The following is an 18415-nucleotide window of genomic DNA, read 5'->3' as shown; positions in this document are numbered from 1 at the left end:
GCTGTGGAAGGAGGGGTCTGGGGGTCTGCCAGAGCATCTGCAGCGAGGAGGGGGATGCTGCTGCCCAGAGATGAGCCCCTCCTTGAGAGGCGGCGCCTGCGCGGGGTGACATCAGCCCCTGAGGACCCGAGATGCTGAGCCTGGCTCTGAGAAAGCGGCTCCTGCCACCGCTTCCAGCTCCGCATCCCAGCAGGGCAGGGAGGGGAGAGGGAGCTGGCAGCCCAGCCCTGCGGCTGGACCCCCCCGCCCCGCCAGCTCCGTCCCCCCCTCCTGTCCCTTCCCTCCGGTCACTTCGGTCCCCGCCAAGGAGCGTGGTGGCCCTGGCCGGGTGCTGCCGGTGGGCGGGTGACCAAGGATGCTGCGCTAGGAGATGCCGATGGTGCTCACCCTGCTCGTCTCCCTCTATAAACTGTGCCGGTTCATCGCCATGGCGGGTGCGGAGAGGCTGACGGTGCCCGAGTGTGTGAGCCAAGCGGGCAGCTGGGCAGGCGGGGGCAGCTCCAGGGAGCACCGGGAGGTTTCCCCTGGGGTGAACACGGACGTTCGGGCAGCCCTGGACCGGATCCTGCCCGCCCTGCACCAGGCCATCGCCCACGCCAAGAAGCCGGCTGGCCCCGCGGAGCTGAGGAAGGCCATCACCGAAGTCTTCCAGCTGGTGGAGGAAGCCTGGGGGATGCCCACGCTGGGGAGGGACGTGGCCAAAGTGCTGTGCGACGTGATCCGCCTGGAGGGGGGCCTGGATCTGCTCCTGAACCTGCTGTACACGGCAGAGCTGGAGACCAAATGCCAGGCAGGAAAACTCCTGGAGCAGATCCTGGTGGCAGAAAACAGGTGAGTTTTCAAACAATCCCCCCCTCCCCCAAACCAGGCACAGCCCTCCCCACTGCAGGCTCGCCTGTCACCCCAAGCACAGCAGGGATTTCCTCCACCCATCCCTCCCACACCCAACAAATGTCCATGCTTTGGGTGCTGCCGGTGCATCAAACCACCCCACCCCACCCCACCCCCCCCCCCAGCTCCACACCACATCCCAGCACGTGCACAGAGGGGTCCCTGACTTGCTGGGCACACCCAGACAATGGCATGACCTGCCCCCCCCCACCACAGCTGGAGGGAAGAGGACCAGCCCCAGCTCAAGGATGCTGGGGTGAGGATCGGGGTGTCCTCACAAGCCACCCTCAACCTGGGGGCCACCCAGACAAGCCCCAGCTTTGTGGTTGAGCTGAGTTGGTTTGGGCAGCCCAGAGCATCTGACCCCAAGGATGAGACATGACTCCCCTCTCAGACAAAACCGTAGCAGGAGGAGGACAAAGCCAGTTCCCAGAGACTTTCTGCTGCTGAGCAGGGCTGGAGCGAGGCCCACACCCCCCCAACATGCAAACTCTCTGCTCTGCCCCATGGCTGGTTCAGCACACCCCAGCAGCACCGCCTGCAGCGTGCCAGTCCCAGAGAGGAGCCGTACGCCTCTGGGTCAGGATCAGGCCTTTCCCCTCTGGAACCCCTCAGCAAACATGTGGCTCTGCCAGCTCTGCTCTCCCTTGGTGCACTCAAGCCCCAGCCAGCCCCAGACAGAGCTTTGGGCATGTGTGGGGGAAGCCTGGCCAACGTTTATGGTCTTGCTCCAGCTTCCTGGGCGATGTGTCTAGCTGTAAGGTTGTGAACTCGCAGCCTGGGCTTTGCTGCATGCACTGGCAGGCAAAAAGAAGCAACAGCTAAATCAGGAAAGTCCATTAGAGTGGAATTAATCCCAGGAAGCATCACTGGCACAGTCTGAATTGAGCATTTAGCTTCCTGGCAAGAGAAAGCAGCTGCTGGAGTCTCCATCTCTGCTCCAGGAGCAGTTCATGGACCTGGGTCCTGGAGCAGCCATGGGCCCCCAGCCCCTTGCTCTCCACACCCTGACCCACCATAAGCCTCCAAGCAATGGCAGGCAGATATAGCGTCCCCCCTGGGTCCAAGCCTCTGGCTTAGAGACCTCTCCCAGCATCTGTGTGCAGCAGCAGTGATGCTTAGCCAGGAGTTGGACTGGTCCTGGCTCCATCCCGTGGCTGCGGGGAGTCGGGGACGTGGCAGGGCTGTGTTTGTCATCCAGCTCCCTGGCTGAGTCTGGGCTCGGAGCCAGTCCCAGGCTGAAGGCGTTTTTTTTCCAGAGCTCTCCACAGCATTTGCTGCCAAACCCACCCCAAGGTCAGCATGAGCCATGCAGGCCACAGGCTTCCCAGAAATGCTCTTCCCATCTGCCAGCACTGAAAGGCTGGTGTGCCTTCACCCCCACCATCGCCAGAGGCCAAACACCCCACTGCCCTTACGAGTAGCACGGCGTGGGGCATCCACCTCATGTGCCTTGTGAACGAAACCACTCCATCATGGCACCAAACGGGTCATTTCTGAGGTCAGAGATGGAGATGCTCCCTTGCCCCAGGCAAGCTCATGGCCAAGAGCCCATCATTTCCCCCTTCCTCACATGATGCTTTTAGGGCACAGCCCCATTCAGGTGTTATTTTAAGACCATCCTCACATCACGGAGCTCCCAAGGCCAGCCATGGCCGAACAGCAGCTGGTGGCTCTTGGCCGCCTGCCTCCAGGCTCTTGCTGTCCTCCACCAGGAGCCCACAAGATTGAGGAAATAAAACAGCTTTTCTGCCTCCACGCTGCCATCCCAGGACAGGCAGATCCCCATCTCTCACATGCCCACGTGGCCAGTTCTGCGTGGTTCCTCAGCCAGGTGTGAAACCCCTGTCCTGGGCTTGGCACCAATCCGGAGAGCAGCCAGAGGACAGCACTGGTTAGGGACAAACGAATTTTCACCCCCAAACACAAATCAGCTCACACACCCCCAGCAAAGCTGACTAAGCAGATCTATTTCTAGCCTGGCATCAGCCTACCCTGAGCTGTTCATTGCTATGTACGTCTTACCTTGAGCACGAGAGCCTCTGGTGTGGTGGCCATGGGCTCTGCCCCCCATGTCCTGTGCCATCACAAGCCCTTCCATCAGACCCAGACAGGTTCTTCCAACACCAGCCCCTCGCATCTCATTGCATCGCAGCCTGGAAGCCTATCTGGCAGCCGTGTCCCACAGGGAAACTGCCATGGGGCAAATGCCACCGAAGCACGGGGGAGTCCACACGCCAGTCACCGCCGTCACTCCCTGCACGGCCGTCTGCCCCTCACCTGCCTATGACTCTCCTTCCTGCAGGGATCGGATCGCTCGGATCGGTCTGGGAGTGATTCTGAACTTAACCAAGGAGCGAGATATTCCCCAGCTGGCACAGAGTGTCTCCGGTATCCTGGAGCACATGTTCAAACACACCGAGGAGACCTGTTTCCAGCTCATCTCTGATGGAGGCCTGGATGCTATCCTCTACTGGTGCCGCTGGACGGACCCCGTTGTGCTGCGGCACTGCGCCATGGCCTTGGCCAACTGTGCCATGTACGGAGGGCAGGCCAACCAGCGCCTGATGATCGAGAAGAGGACGGCGGAGTGGCTTTTCCCACTGGTGTTCTCAAGAGACGACGAACTAATCCGCCTGCACGCGTGCCTGGCCATCACGGTGCTGGCCACCAACAAAGAAATCGAGAAGGAGGTGGAGCGCTCGGGGACTCTGGCTCTGGTGGAGCCGTTCATCGCCTCGCTGGACCCAGAGCAGTTCGCCTGCGAGATGTTGGGCAGCAGTGACAACAGCCAGGGGAGGACGGCGGACGACCTGCAGCGGCTGGTACCCTTGCTGGACAGCTCGCGGCTGGAGGCACAGTGCATCGCTGCCTTCTACCTCTGCACGGAGGCTGCCATCAAAACCAGGCAGAAGAACACAAAGGTAAAGGGTAGATTGGCCTGAAGGAAGGAGGTGCAAAAGGGAAGGGTTGCGGGTTGCCACCGCTGCAGCTCGGTGTCTTTTGCTCCCCTGTGAGCTCACCAAGTATCCCGGTCCTCAGCTGGCCTGGCACAGGTTGTGGGGAGGAAGAGGGAAAGCAACGTGATGTCTTCCCACTTTGTGTCCCCAGATTTTCAGTGAGACTGGGGCTACGCAGAGCCTGAAGAGGGTAGTGTGCTACTCCACCAGCAGCACCACCTCCTCTCTGGCCAAGAAGGTGCTGCGCATGATAGGGGAGGAGGTTCCTCGGCGCATCCTGCCCACAGTTCCCAACTGGAAGCCCTGTGAGGTGCAGACGTGGCTGCAGCAGATCGGATTCAACAAATACTGCCAGAGCTTTCTGGTAGGGCTGCGTGCTGGGGGAGGGACACCCAGACGGGCCCTTTTGCCCCATCTTGCAGCAGAGGTGTGAGCATCTCACCCAGCAGCTTTTCCTGGGACCTTTCCAGCCTGGATTTCTCTTGGCAGGACCATCAGGTGGATGGGGACATTCTCCTGAGGCTAACAGAGGAGGAGCTGCAGGAGGATTTGGGGATGGACTCCAGCATCACTCGGAAAAGGTAGGACTGCCCCCAGGCCACGCTGGCCTCTCTCATGGTCATCATCATGATGATGGGTCATGCCATGAGAGCCAGGGAAAAGGTCTGTGCCTTTCCCTTCTTGCATAAACAGGAGCAGAGATCCTCAAAATGCAAAACCTGGACTGGCAGGGCTTCTCAAGTGCAGTATGTGGTCCCACGATTCCTGAAATGGGGCCAATATCCAGGAGGGGTGTGGGATGGGGAGAGACAACCTATGGCACGAGGGAGATGGGATCCTGCAACTTACCCAGAAAGGTGGGAACTTACCTGAGCTCCTCGTCCCTTAGCTGAGCCCCTCACACCTCTGTGTCCTGAGGACCAACACTCCTGCAGTCACACAGCTATTCTTCTTTTTTTCTATTCCTTCAGCTCATTCTTCACCACTACATGTACCTGCACTGTCTCCTGTGCAGATAAAAGATGCTGTACCAAATGTCTCTAGGTCCTGCCTGGTCCAGCAGCCTCCCCCTCTCTGCTCCACGCTTTCATTTGTTTCTCTGCCAGGTTTTTCCGGGAGCTGACAGAGCTGAAGACCTTCGCCAACTATTCCACCTGCGACCGCAGCAACCTGGCCGACTGGCTGGGCGGCATCGACCCCAAGTTTCGCCAGTACACATACAACCTGCTGACATGCGGCATCAACCGCAACTTCTTGCACCGGGTGACGGAGCAGCAGCTGCAGGAGGACTGTCACATCAACACGGGTTTCCACCGCGTCCGCATCCTCACTGCTGCAAGGGGTGCGGGTCCCGCTGCCGATTGCTGCGCCGGAGCAGGCGGGTGGGGATGAGTACCGAGGGTTATTTGGGATGAGCTGTTGGGTATTTTTAACTTTTGGTTGCCGTTTGCTCTGCCTAGAAATGCTTCACTCCCCTATAACGCTGCAAACTGCATCCGATGGGACTGACGTATTTATCAGCTACCGGAGGAGCACTGGGTCGCAGCTGGCCAGGTGAGTCTTGCAGGCAACATTATGATGCTGGGCTGAAGCCCAGAGTGAAGGCTGGTGGGAAGAGTGCAGAGCCAGGAGAGCTGCAGCAGAGAGAAGGGAGTGGTTGCCAAAAGCTGCCGTGCAAACGGGGACAGCACATGCCATAAGCTGCCCAGTGGACAGGCTAATTCCCAGTCCTGTCACTGCCACCCTGTCCATCTTAGACACTGGCTTACCTTTTTCTCATGTTGTGCTTGTAGGGCTGTAGGGGATCACAACAGAGAGTTAATCAGAATCATTTGGGTTGGAAAAGACCTTTAAGATCGTTGAGTCCAACAGTTAACCCAGCACTTCCAAGTCCACCACTAAACCATCTCCCTAAGTGCCACATCTACATATATTTTAAATACCTCCAGGGATGGTAACTCAGCCACTCCCCTGGGCAGCCTCTTTCAGTGCTTGACAACCCTTTCAGTGAAGAAATTTTTCCTAATACCCCATCTAAACCTTCCCTGGTGCCTGTCCTGCTCCCCCTGTTTTCTGCATGGGCCCAACACCTGTAAGCAGGCTGGGCTGGCAGCCGGCATCTCCAGGACCATTCTGTTCTCTGAGGGAGCCCGTTCACTGCTCCTCCAGCTCACCATGTCTTGGCTGATGTGGTGGGAAACCCAGACAGTAGCTCTCCTCACGGTGCTGTCTCCTCTCGCCGCCAGCCTGCTGAAGGTCCACCTGCAGCTGCACGGCTTCAGCGTGTTCATTGATGTGGAGAAGCTAGAGGCAGGGAAGTTTGAGGACAAGTTGATCCAGAGTGTCATGAGTGCCCGCAATTTCGTTCTGGTCCTCTCGCCAAACGCGCTGGATAAATGCATGGGAGACCCCGAGTGCAAGGACTGGGTGCACAAGGTAGGAGATGCCATCGGGTGGGAGCTTGGTGGATGGTGGAGCAGGAAGGGGCTGGTGATGGGCTGACACGGGCCGTAGCCTGAGCATTTGTATGTTCCTGCAGGAGATTGTGACAGCCCTGAGCTCTGGAAAGAACATTGTACCTGTTACAGACCACTTTGAGTGGCCGGACCCAGAAACACTTCCCAAGGACATGAGGGCTGTCCTGAAATTTAATGGTATCAAGTAAGTAAAAGAAACCAAGGGGTTCCTTGACGTCTGGAGAGAACTTCTTGCATAAGCAGTAGCAAAGAGCACATGGAAATTGGGAGAATCAGATGAGGGAGGCAGAACAGGCCAAAGGGGCGGTGAGTCACTTCAGGTACTCTAGAGCATGAAGGGAACAAAGGTCCCCACCATAACCCTTCTGCTGTTCTTGTGCTGGGGGCTCCTCTGGGTAACAGAGCTTCCCACCCCACCGCTGCTGGGAGGACGCCCATCCTCGTGGCCCCAGCCCTCCAGGCAGGAGTGATGCTGGCCAGTTTTGCAGCTCACCTGGGTTCTTCTTACTTCCTGCTCCCCCTCTATGCAGCAGCATCCCGGGCTGGCATCCCAACCTGCCCGTAGCCCTCCAGCCTGGCAGGGCACAGGGGAAGGGGCTTTCCTTCGGCAGCCAGTGTTCCTCCATTTTTCAGAGGGAAAAGGGGTCCTCCTAGGGACCTGGGGTGGAGGAAGGGGTTCTGTGGCTCCTGTCCCAAATGAACTGAGCTATCTTGTGACATCTCGCACAACGGAAAAATTAAATAGAATTTTCCCCTCAAACACAGGTGGTCCCACGAGTACCAGGAGGCCACAATCGACAAAATCATCCGCTTTCTCCAGGGCCGTTCCTCCCGGGACTCCTCGGCTGGGTCGGAGAATGGCCTGGACTGCTTGCCCTCCCTGGGACAGACCTAGAACCAGCACAGCTGCCTTGTCCCCTCCAGAGACTTCCCAGGTGACCCCTTTTTATGTGGGGCCAAATTTCTCCCTCTAGATTTTTCCCCATCTTAGTACCCTGGCTTGAGACAAGGCCTGTGGCTCATTAGCCCCCCTTCACCCTCCAAATGCAAGCCCTGGTGAGCCAAGCCAGGGTGGGCTCTGGGCTTGATGAGTTGTCTTCCACACCCTCTCCTGGGGTAGCAGGACATGCTGGCTATATCTCGTGCAATGCAAGGGGTGTGAGGAGACCAACACGGTCCAGACTCCTGCAAATTGCTGCAGCTTCCCTCAGAAACATATCCAAAGAGGAAGGATCTTCTGAAGACTGAAAACTGAGGAATTTGTGAGGGGTACATCACAAGAAGACCTGTGAGAGAGCAGTTGAAACAGTCCATAAGCATCATATGGCCTCTGCTGTGTGCTGCAGGAATCATTGTGGTCAGAAGCTGAGAGCAGGAAAGTGCAAATAAAACTTAAGCCCTAACGAAATCCCCATGTTTGGGAAAGATAACACACAGAGGCCTTCTAAACTGCTCAGCAGCAGCTTTCTCTTTCCCAGGAACAGCCCCTTATCACTACAGCTCACTCCCTCCTTGAGGGCCTTTCACCTCCTAATGCTGCAAAACCACTTTGTGCTTTTAACTCTGGTGATGGAAGTTTGAGGTAAGATCATGTGAAGTTTCTGCAGGATCTTTGCAAAAAGTGAAAGAAAACCAACCCCCTTCCCTCCATCTGATGTCTCAGCTTTACCACTTTATCAGGTCTGTACTTACAGGGCATAGGAGGCTGGCTTGTGACTCTGAAAAACATATATCTGTGCAGATGCAGAAGACACTAATTGCCGTACTGTACTTGTGGAGTTGTTATACACTGGCTGTATTTTATTCTGTTGTTTGCACTCCACAGCAGATCTCCCGTGGGCTGTTCATCCAAACAGGAGCTGACTTATCTCCTTGCTCACTACTGCTCACCCCTGACAGCTCTGCTATGGTCCTCGGGCTCAGTGTTGTCCATACTCTCTGCTGGATGAAATGCCAAGTAGCATTTATTTCTTTCAACTGACCTCTTCTCAACATCCACTGGGTCTTTTTGCAGCTACTCACCTTGAAATGCCCAGAAAGAGCAAAGTCAATGCAAAGGGCAGAGGCGGAGGGTGCTCGGTGTGAGCACTGGCTGGGAGCAGGACTGGCAGCACCGGCTGCTCGCGCTGCAGGTGAGGAACCACAGGCACCCTGACACACCTCCCCTGAAACCTGCACTCCCAGCCTTGTCCTGCTTCTCACACCCACTTGGAGGGTGAGCAGGCTCTCCACAGCATGCCATTTGGCAATTAGGCCCAGAAATTGCAGCTCCTACTTGAGTTTGTCTGTTTTGATGCAGAGCAAAGCGAGTAATGCAAAAAGACATCCTTGTTCAGAGCACACAGAGGAGGAAGAGTAAGGCACGCTCAGACCACCAGCCTGCAGAAGCAGCAAGCCCCTTGCCTGTCCCTGCTCAGGACACCTCAACCCTTTCAGGAAGTAATGAGGAGTCTCAGCCACTTTGTCCTTCTCGTGGCTCTCCCTGAAGCCTTGCTGCCTGCCTTAACTGTCAGGAACATAACCACATTTTCTTTTGGCTTAGATCCATGAACATCTGAGAAAAAAAAAAAAAAAAGTTAAATTCTCATGCTTAATCACAGTTTTATGGATAAATCTTATCAACTCACAGTTAATGGCATCTTTGCTCTCCAGTGAAAGGTTAATAGCTGTATCTACCCAGCATTCATCAGAAATAGAATCTATCTAATCTCCAGATTAAACATGAGGAAGCCAGTAGATGAGCCCAAAGGTGAATCTGCCAAAGGATAAAAGCCACTTGTGAGCTGCTTCAGGGAAAAGTCTTGAATAGCTGATTGAATGTCAAGGCCTCCATAGCCGCTGAAGGAGTCCCACACAAACAGTACTAAGGATTTTTCTCCCTACAATAATACACAGTAAGACTCTTGTGTCTTGTTTCCCAGGATCTCTCTAGCAATTAACCCCCTCACCCACCATTCAACATAGAGATTTACTTGTCCCCTGCAGCTTAGGTGTCTCACCTACAGTAAGATCCCATCTCATGCTTTGGCTGCCCAGGCTGTGACTCTTCGTCTCCCCATAATCCAGTTATCTTCACCTTAATGAACTCACCCTGCTCTTGACAAAACATCCCATACCCAGCCCCTTCCTGTTGGAGCACAGTCTCAAGGAAATTAATTCTTCTGTTTGCACCCTTCCTTATTCCTTTGTTATGTCATGTCAGAGAGTGTTTAAAGTTGTTCTATCAGTCATTATTAATAAATCTTGTTTACATGCTAAATCCCTACCTCTTTTCTCTTTGTGTCACATGCTTCTTTCCCTGCAGCCTTCTCACGCTTGCTCTCTCTTGCCATCACGCTCTCTCATCCTCTGAAGGGGCAGCAGAATTGACATTCTCCAGGCACCATTCTCGGTGGGGACCCACACTTCACACTCATCTTTGCATGGACTGACATAGCTCACAGCATCCCCAGGGACTCTGCCTGCTGCCCATAGCCACGATGCACAGATCATGTCTTTGCTTCATGGTTGTAGTTCTTGGAGGACAGCCTAGAAAAACTTTGGTTTTATTTTTTTAATAGAGCATAATAGTTCCTATTGAATTTCTCCTTTGCAAGCACACTGACACAAACAGGAAAGCAGGGCCAGTGCACAAGTTCCACTTCGCTGCACAACACTGAGCAGCTGCTAGCATTGGTGTCCATGGAGTCTGTTGGGAGAGAAGACTTACTTCACAATCAGTTCAGCCACAAACATCTAATGCAACACTCACAGCATGCCCTGTTCCTCAGGGAGGCTAATTCTGGGTTTAGCCCATCAGTCAGCCACTAACTCCTGCCTGTGTCCACTGGCATAACTACATGGATCAAGTGGCATAACACCAAGTTCTTAAAGCCTCCCTAATTATCCACCTCCTGCCTCTCCACTCCCCAATTCTCCTGCTTTTATCACAAACTCCAAGTGAACACGGAACAAAGCTGCATATAAGTATTTCACATTTTCTGCATATTGAAGGACAGATTACAGCCTAAGCACTCCTGCACGCTTTACTCCAGTGTTCAGGAAAAGCAAGCTTTGGCTGCTTGCAAGTCCCAAACCTGCATTTTTTTCTTATTCAGGACTCTGACATGCTCACCCTGGGCAAGGCAGATAATTTCCTGCAGAGTCTTCAGTAAAGGAAGAAGCATGAAAATAAGGGAGAGAAGCACAGAGAGAAGCAAGGACAAATTATGTCGACAGCTGTACGAGAAAAGCTATCTTTTTTATGAACCATAAAAGAGAATGGAAGCTTTATTCATTCTGAAAGTAACGTATCTGCTAAGCAATTTCACAGTTGAGGACATTATTGCATGCATCTGAACACTATGTGCAATGCAATGTACACAGAACTGCTGGTTTATGGCAGTTTGAAGAAAACAGGATTGAGGCAATACAGTTAATGCTTTGAAAAGAACAAATATGAGTAGCATGAACAGGGGGTTTGCTTGCTGGTATCAACATATCTCGAGAAGGGCAGCAGAAGTGAGGTCACTGACACAAAATTTTGGGGTATAATTTTACCTCTGAACACACTAGTCCTGTCCCCACACCAGCTCATCCCAACAGCACCATGTACCGAGGAAGAAGGACTGCTTCTTGCTTCTGGCTCTACCATAAGCACAGCAGTAATTTCACATGACTCTAGGGCACACTTATCACAGCTGGGGCCTCAAATTTATAATGTGAGGGTCTTCAGTTAGGGAGGCCCAATTTTGTCAGTTTTAGCCCTAACTTCATCAGTTTGGGCATCTGTCAATTAAGGCACCTACATGCACCTTAGTATTCTCACACGAGCTATTACTAAAAAAGTACCTTTGCAATCCCGGGTGAGCTGCAGACAGCCAGGCAGGACACACCACTGGCACTGCTCACTACAAGCACTTCATGCATTAGATTCTCTCCCTTGGACACCTCTGACTTGCGAAGCACACAGCGAGTTTGGTCAATAAGGATGGCAATAGCACTCCCGTGGTAAACTACCACTCATCGTAAGGATTTCTGCAGGAACCTAGTCTGGCATGTGACATTTGTATGACTTTTATTGACAACACGCTGTTTTGGAGAGCAATCTTTCTCCTCAGCAGCATGCTGTTGGGTATCTCTGCTTCAGTCTCACTCTGCAGGCTTTTGTGTGAGCCTCAATCAAACCACCACCTCATCTGCTGCACACTGTAGTACTCAGAGGTGAACATGTTTGGCAATTAAACCGGAATTCAGTCTTCTCTCACCACTAAAAGCATGCCACAGAACCTTCTCTTCCCACCAAACCACTAACCAGCCTTGCAAATGGGCAACAATAACTTTTACTCTTGATCGGCTTTTGGGTCCTGAGTTTTCTCTGACAGATGAGCCAACACAATGGTGAGGAGGCATCCACATCTGCAAATCAAGTTCCTACTGGTAGCCAGAGCCATGATTTCCAACTATTTGGCATTAAAAAATTAGTAAGGACAAGCAAGGTGCCCCTCCCACTCTAATTTGTCCTCCAAGGGAAGAATAAAGCACAGTCTTCAGATGGACACTGCCGAGCTGGCCAATTCCTTGTTGCTAAGTTGCTGCTGAGCCATCTGCAGCGGACAGGGAAGCACCTGAGAAGTGACTGTAGTCCTGCTTCGAGTCCCAGATTTCTATCCACCTAAGAAATAACAAACAGTTAGAGCCCATGAAGGCACACTGGGATGTCACTGAATGAAGTGAGTTTTAAAGTTTCAAAGGAACAGAACAAAATGACCCTGCCAGGAGCTGTTGTACTTCTACGGCAAACCCCAACACACTCTCTCTCCCAGGACTTACCAGGGGATTTGTTTTCTATCATGACACAAATTTTGCTTTAATTAGTAGAGAAACAACAGGAAGAGAGAGTGCTAAAAGAGCTCCACCTCTTCCATAAAGGAGGATTTTAAAATTTCAGCTCCCAATTCTGGATTCCACTCTGAGGGTGGAGTGAAACCCTGAAGCACTTTGAACGTGAGCAGCTATGTTACGCAGGCGGTGAGTTCATCACTAGGATTCAGATGCCAGCAGAAATGGACCTTCACCTCCGCTTACTGGGGCACTAAACACCCCCTCAATAAGCCTAATTGAAAATATGCCTTAAAAACTGTAAGCCTCCATCCTGTGTAGAGCAAATAGTATTTTTCATATTACACTTCACAGGTCCTATGGCAAAGCTTAGAAATGTAAAGTAAATTACCCAATAATAGCTGCTGGAATAAGAAGAATTATAGCCCCGAAGAGAAACGGGAAGCCCCTCATGAAGTGCAAGCTGGCAGGATAGAGAGAGTTGAACACTCCTGTAGCCACAAGTGAACACAGCCCTTCCACGCAGGCAACAGAAGCAAAAAGAGCACCTGGAAAAGATATATAAGAGGTTAATGGTGAGATGGCCCTGCCTGCAAATGTCTTTACCACGTCACCTCCCTCAGTGGGATTGTGTGAACCTTTCTAAGGGTTTGCAGTCCCGATCAGAAAACTGGTGCCTGCACTGTCAAGCGTGGCAAGCAGGAGCTGGGAGCAGAGATCAGGCATGCTGCGCTGGGCTGGCAGGCCAGGCCTGCCAAGCTCAGCTCCTCTGCAGCCAGGACCACCTCACCGACCTCCAGAATTTGCATCACCAGAGGTGACCAGGGATATTATATATCAGCTGGATTGTAAATGCTTTAGACAGGGTGATATAGGTCTATTTACTGCCAAAGCACATCTTATCGCTTGTTAAACATTAAGTGCAGCAGAAAACTGCACTTTATACATTTACTATCATAAATCTGGTATCAAGTGTGCGCCACCTTCATTCTAATGTAAGAAACATGAATTGTACGAAGTCACCTTTCGATCTTTCCCACCTCGATTCCCTCCTCCCCTCTGCCTGCCTGCAGAGACATTCCTTTGTAGTGTTTAACAGTAAGTGCAAGCTCTTCAAACAAATTGTTGGAAGAAAGGCAAATACGCTCCTCCTACAGGTTATCCATGATCTTTCACCATGGTCAATGATATAACCCTCTAACAACACTAAGTTTCTTCCCACTGTTACTGATCTACAGAAGAGAGTCATGGTCAGGGAGACTGCTATTTTCTGCCTGTTATATAATCCATTTTAACTCTTGCTCCTTTTAAAAGTTTTGGAAACAAACAGATGAATGAATGAACTATTCCTGAGCTTGAATATAGTACTTTGCATCTTGCTCTTCTTCTCTTGTCATCTCAAAAATGTAGCAAGTCTAAATCAACAAATGACAATTATTCTGAAAAAAATAAAACATTACCCTGGGCATGAGGGTGAAGGCAGGGGCCCACGAGTCCAGAGGAGCCCGGGAAGTCCTAACCTCCCAAAGCAGTTTGGTTTCAACATTCCAAGAAGAGTGTTTCAGGACCTGGCTTAAGCATCCCGGCTAACTCCTTACCCTGTTCCGTCTCACTGACCAGCTTGGAGAGCTTGGCTCGTATGACTGGAGTAGCTGCCATGGAAAGGAACAGAATCCCATAACCTGTGAGCAAAACACAGCACATTAGGGAAAGCTCAGCTGAAAAAGAAAGCCTCCAAAGCCAATCCCAGAAATCTGTAGCTCCAGGCAGTTTCTCCCTGCTATATTTAGACCCGATTCATGCTCCTGCACCTCATAATGCACTTTAGTCTGTGTCTGCAGTGTCATTCAGCTTCTGGGAAACTTTATATTCTAGGAACTATACGGTTGCAGTTTCAACTCCAGTGTTTGTCCAGCTTTGCTGTCAGCAAACCGCGTTTTGGATGGTACACGGGCTGAAACAGAGGCAGAACTTCTGTCACGCGCCTGAACTCCCAGAAGCACGCTGCCCTCCTGCATCTACTGGCACCTCTGAGCTAAGGGCCTGTGACACGGGGACCGAAGAATTCAGCATCACCTGTAAACATCAGCGGTGTTGTCGTAGCAAGAGAAATCACCACCAGTCCTGAAATATTGGAGATCAAGCCCATCTCTGCCACCCAGGTGTCTCCAAGGCAGAGCTGCAGCAGCCGCAGCCCTCCCAGACTGCTCAGGTAAGCCAGGTAGCTGGCGGCTGAGCCGTACCCAATGAGGTCAGCAGCCCAGCAGAGAGGGGAGCCAAGCTCGTACAAAACGAAGAGGTCCTTGGTTCCAAAATGTACAGTGACAAGAAGAAAAAAAGCCAGGGAGTAAAGAGCGAGCTTCCTCCTGGAGCTCAGGTGTTCCGGGGCCGTGTACAGCCTGCAGACAGCCCTGTAATGCCCGAGCGTGAACAGCTTGGCTGGTTTCGGCTCCTTCACCGACTCCTGCAGACAGAAAGCGGCGTAGAGCGCGGCGGCGAGGCTGGCGGCGAGCACCAGCCAAAAGGGGTTGATGTAGCCCTGCGCCTTGCGCCACTGGCCGCCGCCGACGCTGGCCAGCATGCCCGCCACGCCGAGGCACGCCTCGAGGGCAGCCACGCGGAACGTGCGCCCGCCTGGGTCGCTGGTGTCGGCCGCGTGGGCGAAGCAGCCGGCCAGGATCAGGTTGTAGTCGCCCAGGAGGCCGCTCACGAGGCGCCCGAGGAGAAAGTAGGCGACGTGCAGCTGCAGGTACATGACGAGGAGGTAGACGGCCGCTTGCACGGCCATCCCCAGTGCCGGCAGGACAAGCGCCGGGCGGCGGCCCACGCTGTCGCTCCACGGCCCCAAGAGCGTCACGGAGAAGAGACCCACGAAGAAGCCGCCCAGGTTGATATAGAGGTTCCAGCGGGAGACCAGCGCTTCCACCTCCTGCAAGAGAAACAGACCCCTGAAGCCAGCAGCACCCACCACCCCCCCACCCCGGACCCCTCCCGGGGGAGGCGGCAGCCCCCCCAACTCCCCCCCCCCCCTTTCCCCCCTTCCCCACCTGCCGCAGGGGCTCATCGCCGGCGCTGCCGTTCCCGCAGCCGGCGGGGCCGCTGGCGTTGGGGCCGCTGTAGCCGCGCTCGGTCCCCAGCCGGTCCCAGAGGTACTGGGTGGCGAGCGGGCCCTGCAGGCCGAGGGCCAGGGTGGCCAGGAAGAGGAGAGGCTCGGCGGCGGGCACCGGCGGGCACCGGCGGGCGGGCGGCGGCGGCGCGGCCATGGCGGCGGGGGGGGGGGGGGCTCCACCCGGGACGCGACGGGACGCGACGGGACGGCCCCGCCCCGGGGGAACCGGGGAACGGGGTTTGCGCCGCGTTCTGGCGCTTCCTCCCGCAGGAGGAGGAGGAGGAGGAGGAGGAGGAGGAGGAGGAAGGGATGGGCTCTGCGTCTGCAGCGCGTTCCGGCCGGGGAGACCCGGCTGTTGCTCCTCAGGCAGCTTCCAGCCCCGGTTGGGTGTATTTATCGATGGTTAAAGATCTCTGAACTTCAAACCGCGTTCGTTCCTGTTTTTTTGGTTTTTGTTTTTTTTTTTTTTTTCTTACCTCCAAAAAGAGGAAAAAGGAAGACTGATCACCGACGTTCTAAATGCACCAGGAGCTGCGGAATGCTGTAGATAGCAATATTGCATATATTAATTCACAGCGAATTTCTAAAGGACAAAAGAACCTACAAACTGTAACACACAAAAGGTTTTGGCAGTGCTGTTGGGTTTCCTGTTAGGTTTGGGCTGCCTCGAAGAGCAGATCAGTAAGCAAAGACCAAGCTGTCCTTTAAATTCAAAGAACACAATTCAGAGTATTAGATTAACCCATTTATATAAACTGATGTAGTTCCAAATTAATGTAAATTGCCATCACTCCTTTGACATCGAGGGAGTGTTAATGGGCTACAGGTGAAGCTCTAACAAATCCCCCTGAGGACATAAACCATCCATTTTGCAGTAACACACTTACAGAGCTCATTTATAGCAGCTTTGAAAGCAACAGGACTCGAACTGTAGTGGAACCAACCGCTGTGGACGTGCTGCTTCCACAGAAGAGGCACGATGCGTTAGCTGGGGCCCTTCTGCGTTGTCACCTGCAGCCCGCAGGCAAGGCTGCAGCTGGAGGCCAACCTCTGGGGCACAGAGACGTGAAAACAAGGTTTCCTTTTAGATTTTCATTGCAACCTTAGAACATAATAGTAGAAAGTAGAAAACTGACTTTGCCATTGGCTGATGTTGTCACTGCAGCTTTCCAGACACCAATTCGACACTAAGTGGCTGCAAAATGTGAGGGGAATATAATTCGTTTGAAAGCTCCTTCTCACTCTTTTTGTACCACGGGCGATATCCTAAAGCTTAGAATTGGTAGTTATGCAACATGATGCTGTTTCTTGTGAACAATATGCCCAAGTCGAGCTGGCAACAGAGCTGTGAGTTTTCAGCTCTGGCAACTGACACCCCACTGGTTTTCAATCATAAGCACATTATTGAAAGAAAACAAGCCCCGGCAGAAAAGGGATGAGCGAGAGAAACAGCAGAAGCTCTTTGTGGAGCTGACATCAGATGACCTCATGTCTGAGCTTCCCTTTCTCTCTCTCTGCTTGAGTAAGCTATAAACAGAGCTGAGACAATTTATACCAATAAGCTGGAAATGTTAGCATCATTAGCTGAAGTATGCACTTGCATGATCTACCAAATGAGGACATCAAAGTGACACTAACAACACACTCCCTGGGGAGTAAAAAAACCTTAGTTCTATTCTTGCGTATTTACAGAATCAAGTAATTCACTGATTGTATTTTGGAAATGTCTTGCTACTGGGACAAGAATTGCCAGTAATTTCCCAGTAGCACTTTTCTTTCTTTTTTTTCTTTTTCTTTTTTTGCCCCCTCAATATACCCTGTAAGCTACCAAAGCTGTGCCTATGAACCTGCAAGATCAGAAAGGTAAAAAAAAATATAGCCCAATGTCTGCAAAGCAATGCACAGCAGTCAAGTCTTTCCCAATCCACTGAGATATCACAGGCTGTGACAGAAAGAGTTACCAAGTTCCCTCTTTGGCCTTAAGCCTTTCTCATAACATACTGGGCTGCCACCTGGGAGAAACTGAGCTCTGACCAGACCTTAACATTTGGCCTATTGTGCTTTGCATAGGAGAAAACGGAATTGTCATGAGGCTCATCCTTGGACCACACAAAAGCGGCTTCCCCTGCTCTCAGGTGGTGAGGGCTGTAAGTCCCTTTCTGTGTGGGGACTTGATGTGGCATTTGGTGACAGGAGCTCTGCTCTAGTGGCTTTTGCTGCCCAAAGAATTTCTCAGCGAATACAATGATGTTTATATAACATTTTGTGCAGATGCTTTCAATCTCTATATTTGAGTATTACAGGTGCAGATGTGTTTTTCAGTACTCTACATATTTTAAAAACAATTTTTAACCTATTACAGAAGGAGCAGTTTCTCTTTTATAGGAGGGATAACAGCACTTATTCAGAGAAGGCCAAAGACCAAAACATCAATATTCTTTAAAAAAAGTGTAGGTCATTTCAGGATGCTTTTAATGAACCTACTTGGCCCACAAGGAGTTAATTCTGTCCTGGATTTACCAGTTATCAGGAAGATTGTCTTAAGAAAGTCCCTGGTCCGACACTCTTTCCCTGTCCCCTCCCTTCTTTGTTCTCCTCCTTCTTTCTCTGATTACAGTTCCAAAAACAACTCAACCTCCTGAGGTCAATGGTTAATATTCTCGCGTGTTTATATAGTCCCCAGCAGCAGAGCGGGGCCCTTTCAGCACTGGGCCAGCTCCAGCACCATGGCTGGCTTCTTGCAGATGACCCTGGCCTTCAGGAAATACCTGATCATAGTGTTTGTACCCCTTTTGTTTCTTCCTCTGCCTCTGGCTGTTCCTACCAAGGTAAGAACTTTTTAAACTGAATTTGAGAGCCAAATCTCCAAATCTTTCCTTAGAGTTGTTCCTTTTAAGTAACAGAGTTGAAGCGAACATACAGATTATTTCTCAGAGGCACTTCCTTCATTTATTGCTGGAGGATCTTTTTTTCCTGAGGAGACCCCTTCAACTACTGATAGTGGGGGAACATAAAAGCAATAGGACATGACCAGATACATCCGTGCTTGCATATTCTAGAAGAATGCTCAGTGACATGTGATTTTGTAACTTCTGCTTTGCTTCTAACTGATTTAGCAAAGGACTGTCTATGCTGAAGCTCATATGTGTGAACCTAAG

The 18415-nt window shown here is 52.2% G+C and overlaps 2 protein-coding genes across 6 annotated transcripts; one reads left to right on the top strand and one right to left on the bottom strand.

Annotated features, from left to right (window-relative positions):
- Positions 1-118: 118 nt before the first annotated feature.
- Positions 119-8440, top strand: SARM1 (sterile alpha and TIR motif containing 1). 3 transcript variants are annotated; one of them, XM_033004270.2, is made up of 10 exons: positions 119-831; positions 3197-3815; positions 4003-4215; positions 4341-4432; positions 4958-5193; positions 5312-5405; positions 6098-6287; positions 6391-6512; positions 7094-7263; positions 8343-8440. In XM_033004270.2, the coding sequence occupies exons 1-9, from the start codon at positions 371-373 to the stop codon at positions 7221-7223; spliced, it is 2157 nt and encodes a 718-aa protein (XP_032860161.1). In that variant the 5' UTR covers positions 119-370; the 3' UTR covers positions 7224-7263; positions 8343-8440. The 3 variants fall into 3 exon arrangements, with proteins under 3 accessions (XP_032860161.1, XP_032860150.1, XP_032860138.1); XM_033004259.2 differs by lacking the exon at positions 8343-8440 and adding an exon at positions 8154-8216; XM_033004247.2 differs by lacking the exon at positions 8343-8440 and having other exon boundaries at positions 7094-8085.
- SLC46A1 (solute carrier family 46 member 1) lies at positions 7185-15491 on the bottom strand. 3 transcript variants are annotated; one of them, XR_006165219.1, is made up of 7 exons: positions 15196-15491; positions 14225-15077; positions 13747-13830; positions 12540-12696; positions 11159-11981; positions 9595-10016; positions 7185-8882 (listed from the first exon to the last, which is right to left on the bottom strand). XR_006165219.1 is itself a non-coding variant. In XM_042791512.1 (5 exons), exons 1-5 carry the CDS (start codon positions 15409-15411, stop codon positions 11894-11896), a joined length of 1398 nt encoding a protein of 465 aa, XP_042647446.1. In that variant the 5' UTR covers positions 15412-15491; the 3' UTR covers positions 10026-11893. The 3 variants fall into 3 exon arrangements, 1 of the variants encoding a protein (XP_042647446.1); XR_006165218.1 differs by having other exon boundaries at positions 7185-10016; XM_042791512.1 differs by lacking the exons at positions 7185-8882; positions 9595-10016 and having other exon boundaries at positions 10026-11981.
- Between the last annotated feature and the right edge of the window lie 2924 nt (positions 15492-18415).

This window comes from Tyto alba, unplaced genomic scaffold, assembly GCF_018691265.1.
Source record: "Tyto alba isolate M040663 unplaced genomic scaffold, T.alba_DEE_v4.0 Super-Scaffold_19, whole genome shotgun sequence".
Taxonomy (NCBI): domain Eukaryota; kingdom Metazoa; phylum Chordata; class Aves; order Strigiformes; family Tytonidae; genus Tyto; species Tyto alba.
Note: the sequence above shows the minus strand (reverse complement) of the source record. Positions and strands in the feature narration are given on the sequence as shown.